Source organism: Misgurnus anguillicaudatus, chromosome 24, assembly GCF_027580225.2.
Source record: "Misgurnus anguillicaudatus chromosome 24, ASM2758022v2, whole genome shotgun sequence".
In the NCBI taxonomy this organism is placed as follows: Eukaryota; Metazoa; Chordata; class Actinopteri; order Cypriniformes; family Cobitidae; genus Misgurnus; species Misgurnus anguillicaudatus.
In genome coordinates, this window is record NC_073360.2 from 27,474,786 (window position 1) to 27,493,329 (window position 18,544).

At 36.6% G+C, this 18,544-nt stretch overlaps 1 protein-coding gene and 1 long non-coding RNA gene across 2 annotated transcripts; both read left to right on the forward strand.

Annotated features, from left to right (window-relative positions):
• The first annotated feature begins 1,431 nt into the window (after positions 1-1,431).
• On the forward strand, positions 1,432-2,812 carry LOC129438248 (uncharacterized). Its single transcript, XR_012367727.1, has 3 exons — positions 1,432-1,505; positions 2,036-2,103; positions 2,386-2,812. It is a non-coding gene; the product is annotated as an uncharacterized lncRNA (long non-coding RNA).
• Positions 2,813-2,894: 82 nt separating this feature from the next.
• Positions 2,895-8,213, forward strand: LOC129438877 (NXPE family member 3-like). Its single transcript, XM_055197777.2, has 5 exons — positions 2,895-3,331; positions 3,475-3,551; positions 6,352-6,555; positions 6,697-7,034; positions 7,321-8,213. The coding sequence occupies exons 1-5, from the start codon at positions 2,895-2,897 to the stop codon at positions 7,513-7,515; spliced, it is 1,251 nt and encodes a 416-aa protein (XP_055053752.2). The 3' UTR covers positions 7,516-8,213.
• The last annotated feature ends 10,331 nt before the right edge of the window (positions 8,214-18,544 follow it).

The window sequence follows — 18,544 nt, forward strand, 5'->3', positions numbered from 1 at the left end:
TGTTAAAAAATGGATTTATCTCGTTTTGCAACGAAACTCTTCATATCCAGAAAATGGAACTCCGAGTTTATTAAGCCCATTATTTTTGTCGATAATGATCAATGATGCACAACAGAAGTGCTGGGAACAAAACAAAAGGTGTAGAACAAGTTTTGGGTGGAGTAGTTAAATATATGCAGAAGAAATGCAGGTAATAAAAAAGCAGAACATTTTTAATTCCAGAATATGAAATATGGGTATGTCACACCTCAAATATTTGCATTTGTTGGAAGGCAAACAAGCATAAAAAAGATATTCCCAGTATATACAAATATATACAGTTGTATCAAAAGAGTGTCAAATAAATAACTGGGTCAGATTTTTTAGTTTCAGGCAATGGAATCAGTAAAATAAAGAAAACTTTAAATCATTAGGCAGTTATACTGCAGAAAAGATAGCAATACTTTTGGGACTACTGTGGGTGTAAGAGGAACACAACCCTTGGAAAATCTTTTTTTTTTATCGTTTCTTAAACACTTAATTTAAGAATATTTTTCTCACCCCCATTGGCAGATGTTTTTGCTTGTTTTATGCACAAATTCACTTAAATTGTATGTGTTTTTGTCTAAAAACTAGACAGTTTTTCGTAGGTCATTTTGCTCATTATGAAAATTCTCTTTATTTAAACATTTTATATTTTTCTATTGAAATTAAGACTAAAATACTAAGTAAGATTAATTTTTTGCAGTGTAGAATTTCATATGTCCTCTGGGGACACTAAGAGAGTTTAGTCCTCGGCTTTAAAATCTTCGTCATTCTAACGATCCAGTCAGAAAACAATTTCTGTGTGCGCATCCCAATTTTCATTTACTAAATAATGTGCTATACAGGTGATACATGGATACAATGGAATATTTACTGAATAATAATGGCATGTCAAAGATCGAAATCATAGGTGAATGGTTGAAATCAAACTTTGATGCTCATTATCTCAGAATTTGATTTTGAAACTTTAGCCTGATCAGATGGTCAGATTTTACGACTACAGAAATCATGACTATTTGGGACGCAAAAGGATGGTGCTGCCGCACAATATAAGCAATGTTTGAAATGTGTATTTTGTGAATCATGAAGCCTGTGTTTAGAGCAAATTACTGGGCTAATGATTCTAAATGTAAACATTCTGACCATATTTTGTCAATCTCATTTTACTATGTATAATTAGTTTAGATAGTCTGCTGTAAATTGGAGCAACTATTTAGACTACTGGGCTGGGCCAGACAGATAAACCATTTATTCTGTTCTGTGGTTTATTGTAAGTGTTATACCTACAGTAAATAAAAAGTGTTGAAATATATCGCCAAGGGATGTTTTGCTCGCAGGTTGTATAACCTGTTTGCAAAGAAAAGACATGATGACCTAGATTATAATGCCACTTTATAACCACTGATAAACGAATGTCATTGAAGTAACGTTACACATGAAGTCAGATAACAAAATGATCCTTAAAGCACGCGGATTATACAGTAAGTTATTTAAAATATTTAAATAACATCAATAACATTGTAGTAACGAAATTAAAAAAACAGTCTATTAACCCTTATTATCAGTCATTTTGGCGTTTATTATTATTATTATTATTATTATTATTATTAGATAAGATCACCAAGTCGTAGGCTATAACTGCTAACCAAATGCCTTGTGCCGAATACATCTTTTTAATATGGTATAGGCTACGTGTAAAGTATTTTCTTAAATAAAGTATTACGTTTTTTTTAAATCCTCCACTTCTCGCTTTGCTGTCCGGTCCGCATTTTTCGTAATGTTAAGAATTCATACGAAAAATACAAAACATATGTTCATTTTCATGTAGCCTATTTAATCTCTTAATTTTAACTTTAATTTTCTCATAATCAAAATGCTATGGGATGGTCTTATTAATTTTAATTTGCGAATTTATTTTCATTGAATGTTTTCTTTATTTTAACGTGTTTGTAATTCTTTTGAAATATCGTAAAAAATCTATTTATGTCAATGACAAATTTTCATTTCACAGTTCACATGAAGAGACCATGTTTAAAGATGTTGTTAACTGGCGTGTGCCTTGGAATTACAGGAATTCTGGTGAGTCTGGAAATTTGTTGTCTTTTAAATGTCCGACTTAAGAAATTAATGTCTGATCAGGTGTATTATATTTAGTCATTTATTTTTGTACATACGTTTGGAACTAAGCAACTTTGAATTTTTTTTTGTACTACTTTGCATCTCAATAAGTGTATTTAGTGTAATCAGTTCATCAGTTTCCATTGTTAATTATTATTTATTCTTAAACGTGATGAATTAAAGCCCTGTGAGCGTTGACACTTTTACGAACAGTAGGTTAAACATTCTGACTTTTGATTGTAGGTTTTATGGGCTAACGTGGAAAGTAAAGAAGATAAACATCTTCCAACCAGCTTTTTGTCACAACACTTTGCAAAAGTTTACAATTCCAGAAACTCCTCCACCACTCCTGCAGATGTTCTGCTAGAAATCAGTACCAAAGACTCAGAGTCAAGTTCAAGTTTATTTTACTCTGAATTTGGAATCAGTTTAGAAAGTTACTCCAGTTTACAGCAGACTCTTTACTGGGCTGGACCAGACAGATCAATCACAAATGTGTCTATGAGTACAAGTCCAGATCACTCCACTTTCATCATTCAGAACCTGAAAGACAGCTACCAAATAGGAGAGGAGCTTTTTGTTACTATCCATGCCAGAGACTTTAACAATGAATCTAAACGTTATGGAGGAGATTTCTTTCAAGCAAAGCTTTTCTCATCCGAAAATCCCCAAAAGGTATATCTTACATGTCTGCTGTATCAGTGATGTTTACTGAGTTCTTATCTTTATCTTATCTTCCTGGAAATTAATTTATGAATGTTCTTCTGTCACAGGCCAGTGTGTTTGGGGAGGTGGTGGATTTACTCAACGGTTCCTACTCTGTGCGTTTTCTTCTGTCGTGGGTTGGAGAGGCACAGGTGGCTGTGCGTCTGATCCACTCCAGTGAAGCTGTGCAGGTCCTCAAGCATCACAGAGACACTGATGCTGACAGAATTTACTTTATTGGATATTTTGAAGGACCAGGACCAGATGGGACCAGGTTTACAGAAACAGTGAATTGTAATGTGAAGTGGGACAAGAATGGACTGGAGAGGATGGGGACTGGAGATTGCTGCTGTGATTATAAAGATCCTCGCAGTGGAGAAGAATGGCGCTGTCAGAGACCAAATTCCTTGCCATGCAGCGCTTACGTCTATCACTCCATGGGCGGGTATTACAATCGTGTGACTGTCAATGAAGCAATGTTTATGTAAGAATAAATGAACTGGTTACTTTTTTGTATTGAAAGTGCATCCTATTTAGCAATTTTCAGTAATTTATAGTTTATAGTTTGGACAATGTTTAGTTTATGAAAACCATATTGTTTGAATTTATTGAGTTTAATTTTTACAGGAAGCAAACCAACAAAGTCATCAATGGACAAAGAACAACAATCAAGATTTTTCCTTCCAATGGAACAGTGGGAATTGGTACGTTAGCCTTTTATATCTTATGTGATACTTTACACTGCCTGCAAAATAATTTAGTTTATGTAATAAACATGTCCCCTTTAAACAGGAGATTTAAAACCGCTTCTTGTAACACATGATCTTAAATGGATAAGCCCATATGAATCTGGTTGGAGTAAACTGCATCCTGTACCATTTATTCTATAGTGAGAAGTATTAGATATGGAAGTATCCTACACTCGTAGAAAAAGTGCGTTAGATAAACCAACATTTTGAGGCTGGGTTTGGTTGTGTGATGTGCTAAATAGCTGCCTTGACTTTGTCCGAAGCCTGACCGTCAGGTCTTCTTATGGGGAGCCTTACAGTTATCAATAATGTCCGTTCTGAGGTCAGTTTTACTGCATTAACAGTCTGCTATGTGGCTGCTGTTTCAACCCCCTGGCTCCCTGGGTGATTCAGTTAGTTCAATGATTTTGTTGCTGCTGATAAGAGAAGCTAGTACCATATAAGAGTCATTCTAATGGGGTACTTTTTATGTCAGCTAAAAGTCAGAAAATCAATATTTTTGATAAATAAACTAGTTGGTTGAATATTATATCCCCCTTATGTGCTCATGTACACTCTTAGAAAGGAGGTGTTAATTTTTTAGACATCTTTGTGCAGTAAGCCTTTAACACATTATGTGTAATTTTGTGTTAAAATATAGCACAAGTTGTGTTAAAAGTAACACAAAATGTGTTGTTTCAATAATAACAAGGAGATGGGTGGATTCTGGCACAGCGCATTTAGTGTGTTGTCCCAGAATCAACACTAGTGTTGTTTTAACACATTTGTTCTAGAGTGTATTATTTGACAAGCTTAAGCTCTAATGACTTTTTGAATATGTTAATGAAAATTAACATTTGATTCTTTATTTTGTCAACTGTGTTATGGACAAAAGCTGTGTTACATAAAACATGAATTAAGTACCACATGTTTGATAACACATTTGTTTGAAGGTTTTTCAGTCTATACACTAGAATGTTTGAGGTTATCTGTCTAACAGATTTGAAAAAATGATTTCATTCTTTGGGATGCTGTCATGAAGAATGAAACTTTTCGTCAACATAAATACACAATTTAGTGGTATTAAACATCCTTACTCAAGACTTCAAAATGATAAATATAGGTGGGAGAATATACAATTGGATGACAGATTTTTATGATAAGTAAGAATTTGAAATTACATGTCAAATATTTCAATTCAATTCAATTCAATTTTATTTATATAGCGCTTTTCACAAGTGTTAATTGTTGCAAAGCAGCTTTACATGAGAAGATGTAGAGGAGAACACAGAAAATCAACAGATAATATAAGAAGTAGATAGTGGTTAAACCATACAAGCGAGCATATTAATAATGTAACGTATACAGTAAAGTGCTAAGTTAAGCCAAAGTTGGCTGACTCTCCCTGGGACGAAAAAACCCCCTATGAAAAAACCCAATGGGAAAAACTCCTAGGGGCTGTTTACACTTGGTATTAAGATGTGTTTTCATCGATCAGATCACAAGTGGACGAGAGAGACACATTACGTTTACACCTGGTATTTAAATCTGTCTCTTTTGTCCACTTTCTACCGCTTCTGTGCTGAATACTATGAGGGGGTGGTCTGTGAGACGGTGGGCGAGTCTCTCTGCTGTCATTCAAACCCGAGCGGGAGTAATTATGAGTTTATATGGACGCAAACTAATATTATGTTGGAGTGCACTGCTTGTTTAGCAAGTAAACATGCTGCACAGTGTTTTGTACATGAGTATGTAAGAGCTTTCTTTGAATTTTCAGCGCAATTGATGAAATAGGATCGCACAACTTTCACACGCTTTCAAAACGAAACTACGGAGATCAGTCGCTTAGTTTAATCAATGAAAGGCTAAAAATAGCGCTGTTCACCGAATGTTCACGCCAGAAGTCAAAAAAGACGTAAAACTTGTGTTTAATACCTCAGATTAGATAAATGGGCGGAGAGAAGGCGGTCGCGTGTGGCTGTTCGAACGCATTCAACCACATGTGTGTTCCGCAACTCCAAAGCGATCCTATCGAAAGTGGTTTCGACCACCTCTGGATGTGGTTGAAAGTGGTCGAAAGTGGACGAGCTCAAAACGTTTTGAACACTGTTTACACCTGGCATTAACGTCGTACAATTGTGATACGATCGACGAAAACACATGTTAATGCCAAGTGTAAACAGCCTCCTAGAAGGACAAAAACCCTTGGGAGGAATTAATATATATTTATATATATATAGATACGGTAGGGATAGGAGGCGGGTAAGGGAATTAAACTATTAATATATCCAGATAGAAAATTGAACTCCACAGGGGAATGTATTAGCGATTGCCTTATTTTCCTCGTGGTGACGTATATCCGAATGAAACGGCTTTTGAGATGAAATAAGGCAGGGCTGGATTTGAATTTGTCCATCGAGATCTGATTTGGATCGTTTAAAGTTAGGTCGTGTTGCTAACTGCTAATCGCTGCGATCCTCTCCCGGACCCGGCCCACCTGCCATACTTTTGACCGGAAGTGAAGAGAGATCGTTTTGAGGAGGGGAGGAGATTTACATTTTTGATTAAAGATTATGAGCACACACGAATTTTAAAAAAATAATGAAGCTCACAGATAAGTCATTTGTTAATAATCCCACAATATTAAAAATGTATATATAGTTTTTCATTTCAATTTCATTGCGACTTTCAATTGTAAATTGTAGATGCATTTCGACTACTAAACCCATTTAATTACAATTCCAACTTCATGTCACTATTTCACATTTTCCTGCAGATGTAACACAGAAATGTCGTCCTGGTTTGCACTCACCAGTTCCAGCTGGGTTTTACCTGAATGATGTCTGGACGTCCTTTGTGTGTAGCACCCGTCCTTTTACTACCCAAACAACAACACAGTGCCTGAAAGACAAACACATCTACATGATGGGAGACTCTACCATGAGACAGTGGTTTGAGTTCTTTATGAAAGCAGTACCAAGTGAGATTCTCCCTATAAATTGGAAGCATTGAGTGTGGTTTAACTGGTTCAGAAGGATTAGGACTTAATCAATTAATTCAATTAATTATATGCCGATATATATGTAGATACAAACATAAATGTTGGTGTTTCTCACTGCAGCTTTAAAGCAGATGAACCTGCATGTAGAATATCACGGAGGTCCACTTCTAGCAGTGGATGTGGATAACAACATTGACTTACACTGGAGGTCTCACGGTCTTCCTCTGCGCTGTCTGAAAACTGAAGTTTCTAATCTGCACTACGTCAGTAATGAGATTGATGATCTGACTGGAGGACCTCACACAGTTATTGTCTTTAATCTGGGACCACACTTCACAACATATCCTCTGGATTTCTTCACCAACAGAGTGTTAAAGATCCGCAAAGCAGTGCTAGATTTGTTACAACGTGCACCAGACACTACCGTTATAATCAAGACCGTAAACACCGGCTATAAGGTAAAAAAAGGAACTCAGAGAACTTACAAAAAATTGCACATATATATACACACAATTTAACAATTGTTATTTTATCATGGTTATAATATAATTATAGAATACGGATATAATACGTAAGGAATAATTGATGACGGGCCATTGAATTATAAGAAAATAATGCACTCCCAAAGTGCAATGCAGAAGAAGACAGAAAGGTTGAGTCCTGGTTATCAGCACCACCTGGGGATTTTATGCATGATTGTGTACAGTATATTGTGCCTAAGGTGTATTTCTGTCTTTCTAACAGGATGTGTTCGGCAGTGACTTGTATTCTCTACAGTTGGACAGAATCCTACGGTGGGCTTTTCAGGATGTTGGTGTTTATATTTTGGATGTTTGGCAAATGACAGCCTGTCATTACAACATAGAGAACATTCATCCAGCTCCCGTCATTATCAAAAATGAAATGGATATATTTCTTTCTTTCATTTGCCCTGAATGATTTTGTCAGAAGCAATAAGGAGGTTAAAGCAGCAGTCATGTTTTTCCATGCACTGTTTTTATTTTATTGATTTATATATTTAATATGTTAAACATGGTAATGTGTTTTTCAAAAACATGAGAAATAGTGGCATAAACTGCTGAGGGTTGCAGATAAAACTGATTGGAATGTTATGCAAATACAGTGAATTACAGTAAAGTAGTTTATCCTACACTGATAAACTTAACTGTAATTTCTACAGTTACTTACCACAACATGCCCAGTAAAATACCATCATTTTCTTTTCCAGTTCATTACTGTAATATGCATTGCATTATGGGTATTAACATTTAATTTACAGTGATTTACTGTATGTTTTGAATTGCGGTAGACTGCTGTAAAACAACAGCAGTAGTGCTACTGTAGTTGAATAAAACAATGTTATAAAAGCATATAAAATGGAAAAATAAAATATATCTATGAAATAAAAAACATTTTATTTGTTATGCTTTTAGCAGTGAAGTAAATTTAAAAATGTGAATTGTTTTTCAGCAGTGTAAATAATTGCTGCCAGTGAGTTACCGCATATATACAATAAAAAGTCTAACAGTGTAAAATTAAAGAGATTGACTTTGGTAACATTATTTGATCACCATTTTTACAGTGTACCTTCTCAAAGCAGGGTTACCTCTGACTTACAGTTCACCCAAAAATAAAAATCTGTAATCATTTACTCACTCTCATGTTGTTACAAACCTGTATAAATTTCTTTGTTCTGATGAACACAAATGAAGATATTTTAAGAAATCTTGTAATCAAACCAATCAGAGGTCCCATTGTCTTCCAGTATTTTTTTTTTATGTGTCGGCATAATGGTGTGTTGTTATATTTTTGGAAAGGTGCACGTCAGGCTTCGCAGAACTATTGTGTAAGTGCACTTATACTGTAGCCTATAACGTATAGGTACTACGTATAAATCATGCTATAGCCTTTTTTGTGTTGTTAATCATTGTCATCAGAAAATGATTGACAGATCAAATGGTTTTAACTCAGTCCAGTGTTAAATTAACTCGGAACTCTCTATATTTCCATTAACACCGTAATTTTTTTAAACTCTGCTAAATTTACTGTGATGGTTTTGTGTGAATCAATTACTATCATTTTGATTTGTTGCAGGAGCTGGGGTCCCACAGTTGGAGGGATCTTTCCGGTGTTAGTGCTTCCTCCTCGGTGTGTGCTGTGTAACCCTAGAAGTCTGTGGTTGTATAATCTGATTGCACAGTGAGGTGTGTGTGCCTTTTTGTAAACACGAGTCGTGATTAAGTAATTTCTTCTGTTGGGAACCTCAGCCCTGCTGGTTAGTATTTGTTTGTTTTGTTCTTTGTTTTGTATTAACTCTAATTTTGATGTGTGGTGTGTTTGGTGCATTTGAAGTCGAGTGATCTTTCATGTTTTCGAGTGCTCATTTTTAAGAGTTTTGTTGTCAATAACATTTATTCTTGCATTATACCCACATCTCTTACTTACTCTTCTTAAGAGGAACGAACCTGTGCGTTTTACCACCCTTTTTGGGTGTAATGAATATTTCCCTGGATGTAAGTTCCAGGGTGGCGTAGTTGGAGTTTTATGCTAAATCTTTGCTTTCGAAACAAGGCTATCCCCGCCCCTCGTCTTGCCACACTACCACACGCATTTATTGTATATGATGACTCTGTTGATATGGTGAGATGAGAAACTATGCATTCGAAAACTCTAAATTGCTGCCTTCTGCAGCAGATTTCAAGGCAGGAAGGCATTAAGGCATGTCTGAATCCATTGTTAGGTTTACTTCCTGACTCCTGAGATGAGGGCTGTTTCTCAATTCCAAGAACGCAAAGAACGGACTCTCATGAAGACTCGTCTTGCCCGGCGACCTTGTAAGAACGAACTCAAAAGGTTGCGAGAACACAGAACGCACTTGTGCGATCTTCCTGTTGGTCACCTGACCTGCCCAGATTTCAGTACGCAAGTCTACATTCGATGCATCCTCGATATTAAGAACACATCCGGGTATTTTTATGCGTCCTATGTACTTGTGTTCTTGAGAATTGGAATTGAACTTCGACGGTTAATGATGACGTAGGCGAGAACACAAGGACGCAAGAACGTATATTGAGAAACAGCACTTGTCCCACAATTTTACGCGTGTGCGCGGCTGCCGCATGGGGAATGTGATTGGTCGAGTTCGAAAAAATTAAATGGTGGCCAAGAAAGCGGCTGGAGCACATAGTGTAAATGTAAATTTTTACTTTACCACCTTTTAATTACATTTCTAGCGAAAAATTTGTATTGTAGTTTTCAAATATGCGACCCTGCGCTAAGATCGTTAAAATAGGGCCCATTGTGTTATTGGTATTGAGTTATATGTTTGATAATAAAAAGTCTAACTGGCAAAAACAAAAACATTTTCGTCAGGGTGGGGGGGCATCATAAAGGAATTAATGCTTAGGGCACCAAAATGGCTAGCAGCGGCACTGCTCATATTGTATGAGATTTGGTTTGGGAATTGGCAGTTTACTAATCGAGTTTTTTGATCTTTTTTTTATTTCATTGGGTTTTGGGCTGGAAATCATCAGCTGTGTCTGGCAACCCTGGTGTCTGCCTACCGCAGCTAAATACTTTGAATTAAATCGGACATGATGCAAACCGTGAACATTCTCTTTACTTGTCACATGTAATGACGTCACACGCACCACACGAGATCAAGCATATCCTATGGGAATCACAATGAAAACATAAAAACATTAATGTATCATTAAGTATAAAATATCAAGGTGTCACCAACATACAAATAATAACTCAGAACATAGACTTTCTGTTTCTTTCCAATTAACATTTCTCTTTAACTGAAGAAATAATTGATTCCAAATACCTTTTAAATACACTTTGTCAACACAGTGGGCAATATGTACATAGCGTAATGCTTCCGTATATGCACATTCTCCTATAGAAGGTTTCATCGGACGCACGTGATACACGTCTGGATCCGAACTTTACTTCCGGTTTCGTTTTTTTTAATGGTCTGACTAGTTGCTAAACAAATGCCTCGTCAAAAATAACAAATGTTTTTGTTTCCTAGGTAATCTAGTATTTTTTGCTTTTTATATAAATAAACTACGTTTAAATACTTTGTGGTTATTTATTATTAGCTGAGTTTACCGGAAGTTACGTGCGGACCGCGACAGCCGCTTGTTTATGTTGTTCCTGCTGAAACCGTCTATAGGATAAAGGATATTACTCCACAATAAAGTCTTTTCTGGCAGTCTTGTTTGTCTCTGTGGTTTCATTAGTGAAGTAACTGCACCACATAGTGGTTCACTGGGTTAGCATTTTATCAGCAATTGCCTCTTTAATATTTTCTGTCTTAACCAAATTGCATTTTGTATTATGTTCCCAAATACTCTACAGAATTTCCTTTTCTGGACACAACAGTGTATGGAACTTTGTTGAAGGTTGTTTTCAGTTCTTCCCACCATCTCTTTGCTCGGCGGCGATGATCGGCGAACAGCTTTTCTTTTCCCCTCGGAAGAAGAGTCACCGGCCGCCACTGGTTAACATCACAATCGCGATGCATCGTAAAAACACTTATATTCAACAATACCATAAAGGAGCTCTTCAATAGTTAGAAATGAATATCGTCCCTGGCTGGATTATCTTTGTTTGCCAGCCTCATATCTAAACATAATCTAGGGGGTTTCAAACTTTATGATGCCAACTTCACAAAGAACCATTTCTTAATACAGTTTTTTTATCATCTGAAGAACCTTTTTCACCTTAAAGAACTTTTTGGGAAAAAGAAAGTTTCTCCAGATGTTAAAAGCTGCTTTAAAAAAAAAGACAAAAATTTTTCTTCCATGCCACCGTGAAGCTGAAGCATCTTTATTTTTAAGATAGTATAGCGAGAGAAAGAGAGAGCAACTACAGAAAACACACTTGAAAGATACAAAGCAAATATGTATGTAGCAAGAAATGTGACAACCGAACCTCCTGGATGTCCCTGGGGGTCTCCGGAATCCAGACTGTAGTTTAAAACTGAACTAATGTCTTTCTCAGGTTTAGGTACTGTACTACCGGGTTTACCCATTGTGTGGCGCCAATGTCGAAGTGTGGCAGCTGTTAAATTTATGCAGATGACACAATATAAAAAATGTCACTAACTTTAAAACGAAAATTCTGTCATCATTTACCCATCCTCATGTTGTTCTAAACCTGTATGAACTTTTTTTCTGATGAACACAAAAGAAGATATTTTGAGAAATTATGGTAAACACACAGCAGTAAGTGACCATTTATTTCCATAGTAGGAATAAAAAATATGACGGAATTTAATGGGTACCGTCAACTGTTTGCTTACCATCATTTATCAAAATATGTTTTTATTCATTTATCACAATACTTACAAAATATTTTTCTCCTACTATGGAAGTCAATTGTCACTTACTGCGGTGTGTTTACCATTTCTCAAAATATCTTCTTTTGTGTTCATCAGAAAAAAGAAATTCATACAGGTTTAGAATAACATGAGGATGAGTAAATTATGACAGAATTTTCATTTTAAAGTGAACTATCCATTTAAACCAACCTAAAAAGTTCTTTTTCCGTAAAGAAAACTTTCCTGGCTAACTAAAACCTTGGAAAAAACGTTATGGGAACCAAAAACAATGTTAGGGGAACGTGAATACACAGTTACACTTTTTACATTTTACGTATTTCCAATATTCAAGTATACTGCTTCCTTGGAAACCTCTCAAAAAAGCATTTAGAGTATCTGGATGTTAAATCAAGTTTAAGACTTTTAAGACAATTAAAGGAATTGCAAATTAAAAGGTAAAATGACAGTCAAAGTATGGTTTGCACAATACTGTTTTTTCCACAAAGCAAAGTACCAAAGTACAAAAAAAAAAAAACAAGGCTGAAATGGGAATTGATACACTTCCCATTCCAGCCTTGGTAAAACACACAGTATTATGCTGAATAAGAGTCATGTTGTAGCAACACTTCATAAACTGAACTTAAACATTTAGCTACAATGTAAAGACTAAATGAGGTATTTCCCACAGATCGGAAATATAATTGTGGTGGTAGCCGGTGAAAAAGGCAATCATTATTACCCACCGACAAAAAAATTGTCTACTATACGTTTGATAAACAACTAGTAGGCTATTGTGTGACCTAACCCAATGCTTTGATTTATTGGACATTTATATTAATTTAACAGTATATTTAAAATTCTACCACCCCAAACTCTCTTTGCCATGAACAAAGCTGACACTTTTTGTTAAAGCACCACAAAAACACTTTACTATTTTTGCACTGATATATGAAGCAATACTTGTGTAGATGACCCCTTTTATCAAACTCTATTGAATGACAGTGCAGGTCTATAGATTATAAATGTGACCGGTGTTATTATGGTAGCTTTCTATAGAGCAGAAGCAGTAAAAGTGCCTCTCTTTCTATCCCTCTCTTGCAGATTAAAAGAGCTTAATCCACTCATTATGTCAGATTCAAAATTCTACTTGCTGTCACTGTGACGGGTGTCTTTACAGCTTTGCGTTTTTATATCTTGAGTCAGTGTATAAGGACTGTTTGCCCATTTGAGCTATAATTGCTCGTTCAGTGCAATGGGCTTGATATTAACTTTGCTTATTTGCTACCATCTCCATCTCTTATATCTAAAATGTTTGCTCAGAAAGCAAAGATGGTTCATTAATAATATTTATAAAAATAGCAGAAAGAAAGGGCATCGTGACTTTTAAAACAAGAGCCAGTTGTTATCCATACAAACCAGAGGCACGCTTGAGACTGCACTTGCGCTTTAACGCATTCGCGATCAGACCCACCCCAACTCTGCTCAAGTTCAGAAACATGGACACAATGTGACACTGAGCTTGCCTCGGCTCGCACTTTATCAAGAAACAGGGAGCACGCGAACACATACCAAACTCGTTGGAAGAGACACATGCTCGCACGCAAATGTCATTATCAAATAGTGTCATTATCACAGAAGAACAAAACAAAGTAATGCCAGATATACTTTTGTTAATATACCCTACCTGAGCGACTTTTTCTGGCGGATCTTCTCCGCTCCCCCTTTCTTCTTTTTATGCGCTATCTGTATATTTCCCCATGAATCGCGGCGGCTTGGACAAATTCACTTGAGGGGTGGGGCAGGGGGGGCGATCGTAACACACACTGAACCTGTCATGAAGAGGCCAAAAATATTTACCTGTCACCCGCCCCCCAAGCCAAATGCAACTGCATTTATACATGCATTCATACGGGCTGAAAATAAATAACTTAAACATTTTGGCATTAAAAAAAAAATCTCGGAGGCCACCGGCCCACGTGTGGACCGGCCCATCTGGCATTTGCCCGGTTGTACAGATTACCAGTCCGAGCCTGTGTGGCTGAGGTGTATCCACGAAGGTCTTTCTGCAATCTTCACTGCTGTAGGTGTGGTAATGAGGACCTGATAGGGACCGTCCCACTTTGGGCTGGACCAGGTTTTTCGTTTGATGACTTTGATAAATACATAGTCACCTGGTTTCACAGCTGCTTCCCTTCAGTGTAATAAATGAAAATGACCATTGGCCTGAATTTTTCAGCAAATTTCTTGAAGGCCGCCGTCATGTATTTCTGCGAAAGCATATAAACAAAACAAAAGAAAAGAAAACAAAAGAGCTCCATGGCCAAAACACAACTTTGTTTAAACAAATTTGTTAGGAAATATCTTGTTTTGAATATTGCTAGAAAATAACTAGTTTTGACTCCTATAGAAACTATAGAAACCATTAGGGGATTAAAGCATCAGAAAATGTTGTATAAAATAGTGTTATTTAAAAATAACTTGTGTATTAAAACCATTTGCCCTGGCACAGTATTATGTTGTCGTATTAGCCATAAAGGCAGCAAAGTATTTCTTTGTGGGGAAAAACTTTACACCAAATGAAAAAATCTATTAATTAAAACATCTTAATAACCCTTGTATTTAGATGAAAGGTTATAAAGTCATACTGCAATTCACAAGCATACCTGAGGTGTTCTGATTAGAACTGATAGAATTTGGGGGTGCCAAATATTATTTTTACAAGTTACGTATCTGCAAACAATTTCTTTTGCATGTTTCCTAAAACCTCTCTCCCTCATTAAAATGTAAACCATTTGAAAAACGTTTAAGCGTCCAATATTGTGTATCTGTGTGACCAAATAAGGAAAAGGCTTTTGGAGTTACAAATCAGTGTTAAAATTATTATTTTCAATCCGTTCTCATTTCTCCTTTCTGAATTTGAAAATCAGCTATGTCTGTGAGAAGTTTGTCACCATAGATGACACATTTGAGCAGTAAGTTTCTCTCTGCCGTTCATGCGGCTGGCAACCGTAGCTGCCTGGTCAGCAAGGGTATTCCTTTTACCTCACTGGTATCTCCCTTCAGGTGGGCTTTTACCGCAACCTGTTCCCGGGACATCTCAGGAAACCTCTCTGCTGCCAACCTGCTCTAGAGTTAAGCACAGCTCCACAGACATAACAAAAATAAATATAAATGTTAGTTTTGTTACTAGCCAATTCACATGTTTTTTGTGATTTCATTTGCCTTTCCCTTTTTGTCCACAAAAGATAAACATCATTGTAACAATCAAATTGGAATTTTTTAAGTGACTTATTGTCTAAGTGTTCATCAACACTTAATGTTTGTATAGTATTTAGTCACAGTCATGACTGTTTGGAATTGCTTCAGACAAACCAAATAATTTAGCTGGATATGTTTTATACAAATGGTACATGCCCTACAAACATTTTTAAGTAAATATTGAATCTATAGGCAATGAAATGCTCTTCAATTAACTTTACCATAACCATCCCCGCTGTTGAGACATGACAAAGTCAATGGCTCAAAATCACTGCATTAAGTGCTTCTCTGGTAGGGTCATACAGTCCATGATATGGGGGAGGACCTGTTTGGGCAGGGTTATGGGCATTGATATCAGGGGCTGCTACAGGGACATTAGAGGCTGCTATGGGAACTGCAGGAATTAATTCTGGGCTTTCGTTTTGTGGCAGGGGAAGGAAAGGAGGGGCAGGTAAGGGAGGGGTTAGCCTTGCTCCTAGAGTAGTTTCATTATAGCCATTATCAATCAATCAATCAATTTATTTCTAGAGCACAATTAAACACAACTGCCATTGACAAATGTGCTGTACAAAACAAACATAAAACCAATATAGGATGACATAAAACCATATATCACAATTAAGAGCAGATAAAACACATTACCAAGGAATTGAGGTCGTAAAACAAAAAACACATAAAATATTACTAAGGCAATGAGGTCACTAGTCATGTAGCGTAAGCCAACTTAAATAAATAAGTTTTCAACTTAGATTTAAAAATAGGTAGTCTCTCCTTTCTTTTCCTCTCTTTTCTACCTTCCTTGTTGCCCTCTCACACTTTTATCATACCATTATTTTGCCTTTGCTTATTCTTTCTCTACCTTTCTTCTATTTCCTGTTTTGAAAGCTGCTTTCATTTCTAACATTTCCACCAATGACCTACATTTATCTACATTCAATTTCCCTGACCACTGATATTTCTTTTTCCATTTCTTACCATACTTCACATTTTCACTTTCTTTACCACACATATACTTCTCATCTCCTAAATCTTCCTTAGCACAAACACTTCAAATAAACACAAGAAATTCAACAACAAAAATTCAACAATTTTTTTCTTTTTTTTTCTTTTTCTTCAACTTTTCTTTCCCCGGGGAATTCTAAACACAACCTTCTGTTTGTTTACACAGTGTGCTTACTTCAGCGTTTAACTGGTTGGTTGTTTTGAACCTTCAGGGTTTCTCTCCCTGTCGCTGTTTCAGTACACCGGGTAAATTCACAGTATATATATATATATATATATATATATATATATATATATATATATATATATATATATATATATATATATATATATATATATATATATATACACACAACTATAATATAATATAATACAATTGCTTTAGCACATCAAACACAAAAACCCGCATAATATACAAAGCATACACCGAATACATTTTTGGTTTCTACACAAATATAGTAAATTCTTTCGGGCGATCCCCAGGATCCCCTTCAGCTACTGGAGGACTCGAACCCTCCATACGGCCGACTGACAGTTATTGGGGAACTCAAACCCACTCAATTCAACTGTCCAACAGACATTGGGGACTCGAACCCACAATTCTGTTCTTGGGCGACACTGTAGGACTCAAACCGATTCAGCTGTCCCCTTTTCTTATGGTAAATAACAAATCAAATTACCAATCAGCAACTCACCCGATTCACTGCGTCTGAGTCGTCTTCTTAGCTTCAGATTCCGTCAATCCCAAGATCACCAGCTGAGGAGACCTAAATGCCGGCACGGCAAGGAATTTTCACCACCCAGGACTTTCTTCGAATTCCTAGAACTCGGCCGTCGACGGGCTTCGGCGTGTCTCCTCCACTGTTGATCACTGGATGTGTTGGAATCCGGCTCGAAGGACCAAAATGTCAGGTTTAAAATATTTACGAACCTTAACAAAAATACGATGCAATCAGACCAGGAATGGGGTAGTAATACTGCAGGGAGAACCCAGATTGAGATGTCTCATCAGGAAACATTCAACTGTCTCTCGACTTGAGTCTTCCTGCGGGACTGTTTTTATTTAGGTTTTAATCACTGGTTAACTTCCTTCATTCCGAAGGTCGAACCTCACAGACTTTCACAATTGTAACAACATCACACATTTAATAGGATTAAATAGGATTGATTACATTTTACCAAAGCAAGATAGTAACTTGATGATGCAGCTTGATGATGCAGTTACCAAAGGTCATATGATAACAAAAGAACATTGTATGCACTATTTTACCGTGGCAGTTTTTCTAAGTAGCTAGTCGGACTTAATATGATTCTAAGCAAATTAGTATATATATTCATAAATCTAAACCATTGATTATACATTCATAAATGGTAACATAAAACATTCAAATATGTAATAAGAAATACATTTTTTCCAACAATGACCCGAAGCACACAGCCAGGGTAACCAAATAGTGGCCTTGCCAGTCTCCAGACCTAAACCCAATAGAGAATCTTTGGAGGGAGCTCATTTTTTTTTAGATTATGTCTCTCACAGTGGACATAGCAGGGTGTTCAAATACTTATTTTCCTCACTGTAGTTCAGAACTGGTCCTGAAAGGCTGTAAACTACAACAACATGAAATTAAGTAGAAGAGGTGATGTTAACAACATGGTAATTAACAGAGGTTTTTTGTGCATAGTGAAATAAGTGGAGTGTACTTCTAGCCTCTGGTCTATGTACCTATAGGCACGTATGGACCAGCATGACAATGTCACGCTTCGCCGCATTTGAGCGTGAGCATGTCAGGCTTTTCTGTTTGTGTCACTGTCACGTATTGGTTAATCAACTTTTTTGTCCTAATTTCTTACCAATGACGCTTCGGTTTAGGGTTAGATTTACATAAAATGACATCCCTACCCAAACCCAACTCGAACCCCAACGTCAGGCGACATTTGGTTAAAGTTTAGAAAATATAAAAGAATAAGTCTTGTATTTTTTTATAAACCAGTACTTAAAGTGACATACTAACGCAAGCACCAAATCTAACCCTAAATCAAAGTGACAATGGTTTGAAAATAGGACAAAAAAGTTGATTAACCAATACGTGACAGTGACACAAACAGAAAAGCGTGACATGCTCATGCTCAAAAGCGGCGAAACGTGACATTGTCACGCTGGTCCATACGTGCCTATAGGTACAAAATTTCGTGATATAAGGTTGCTCTGTAAGCTAAGGCATGAATGAAGTCGGATTTGTTGACAGCTGACTGGCAGTTGCAAAGTTCCTCAGAGAAAGACAGGGTGTAGGTGGTGAGATGTGGATGGGTCGCACAAGTCAGTGAGCTTGTCTTGACTTGCGTTGGGTCTAAGATATGGGCGTTGTCTGTTGTAGATGA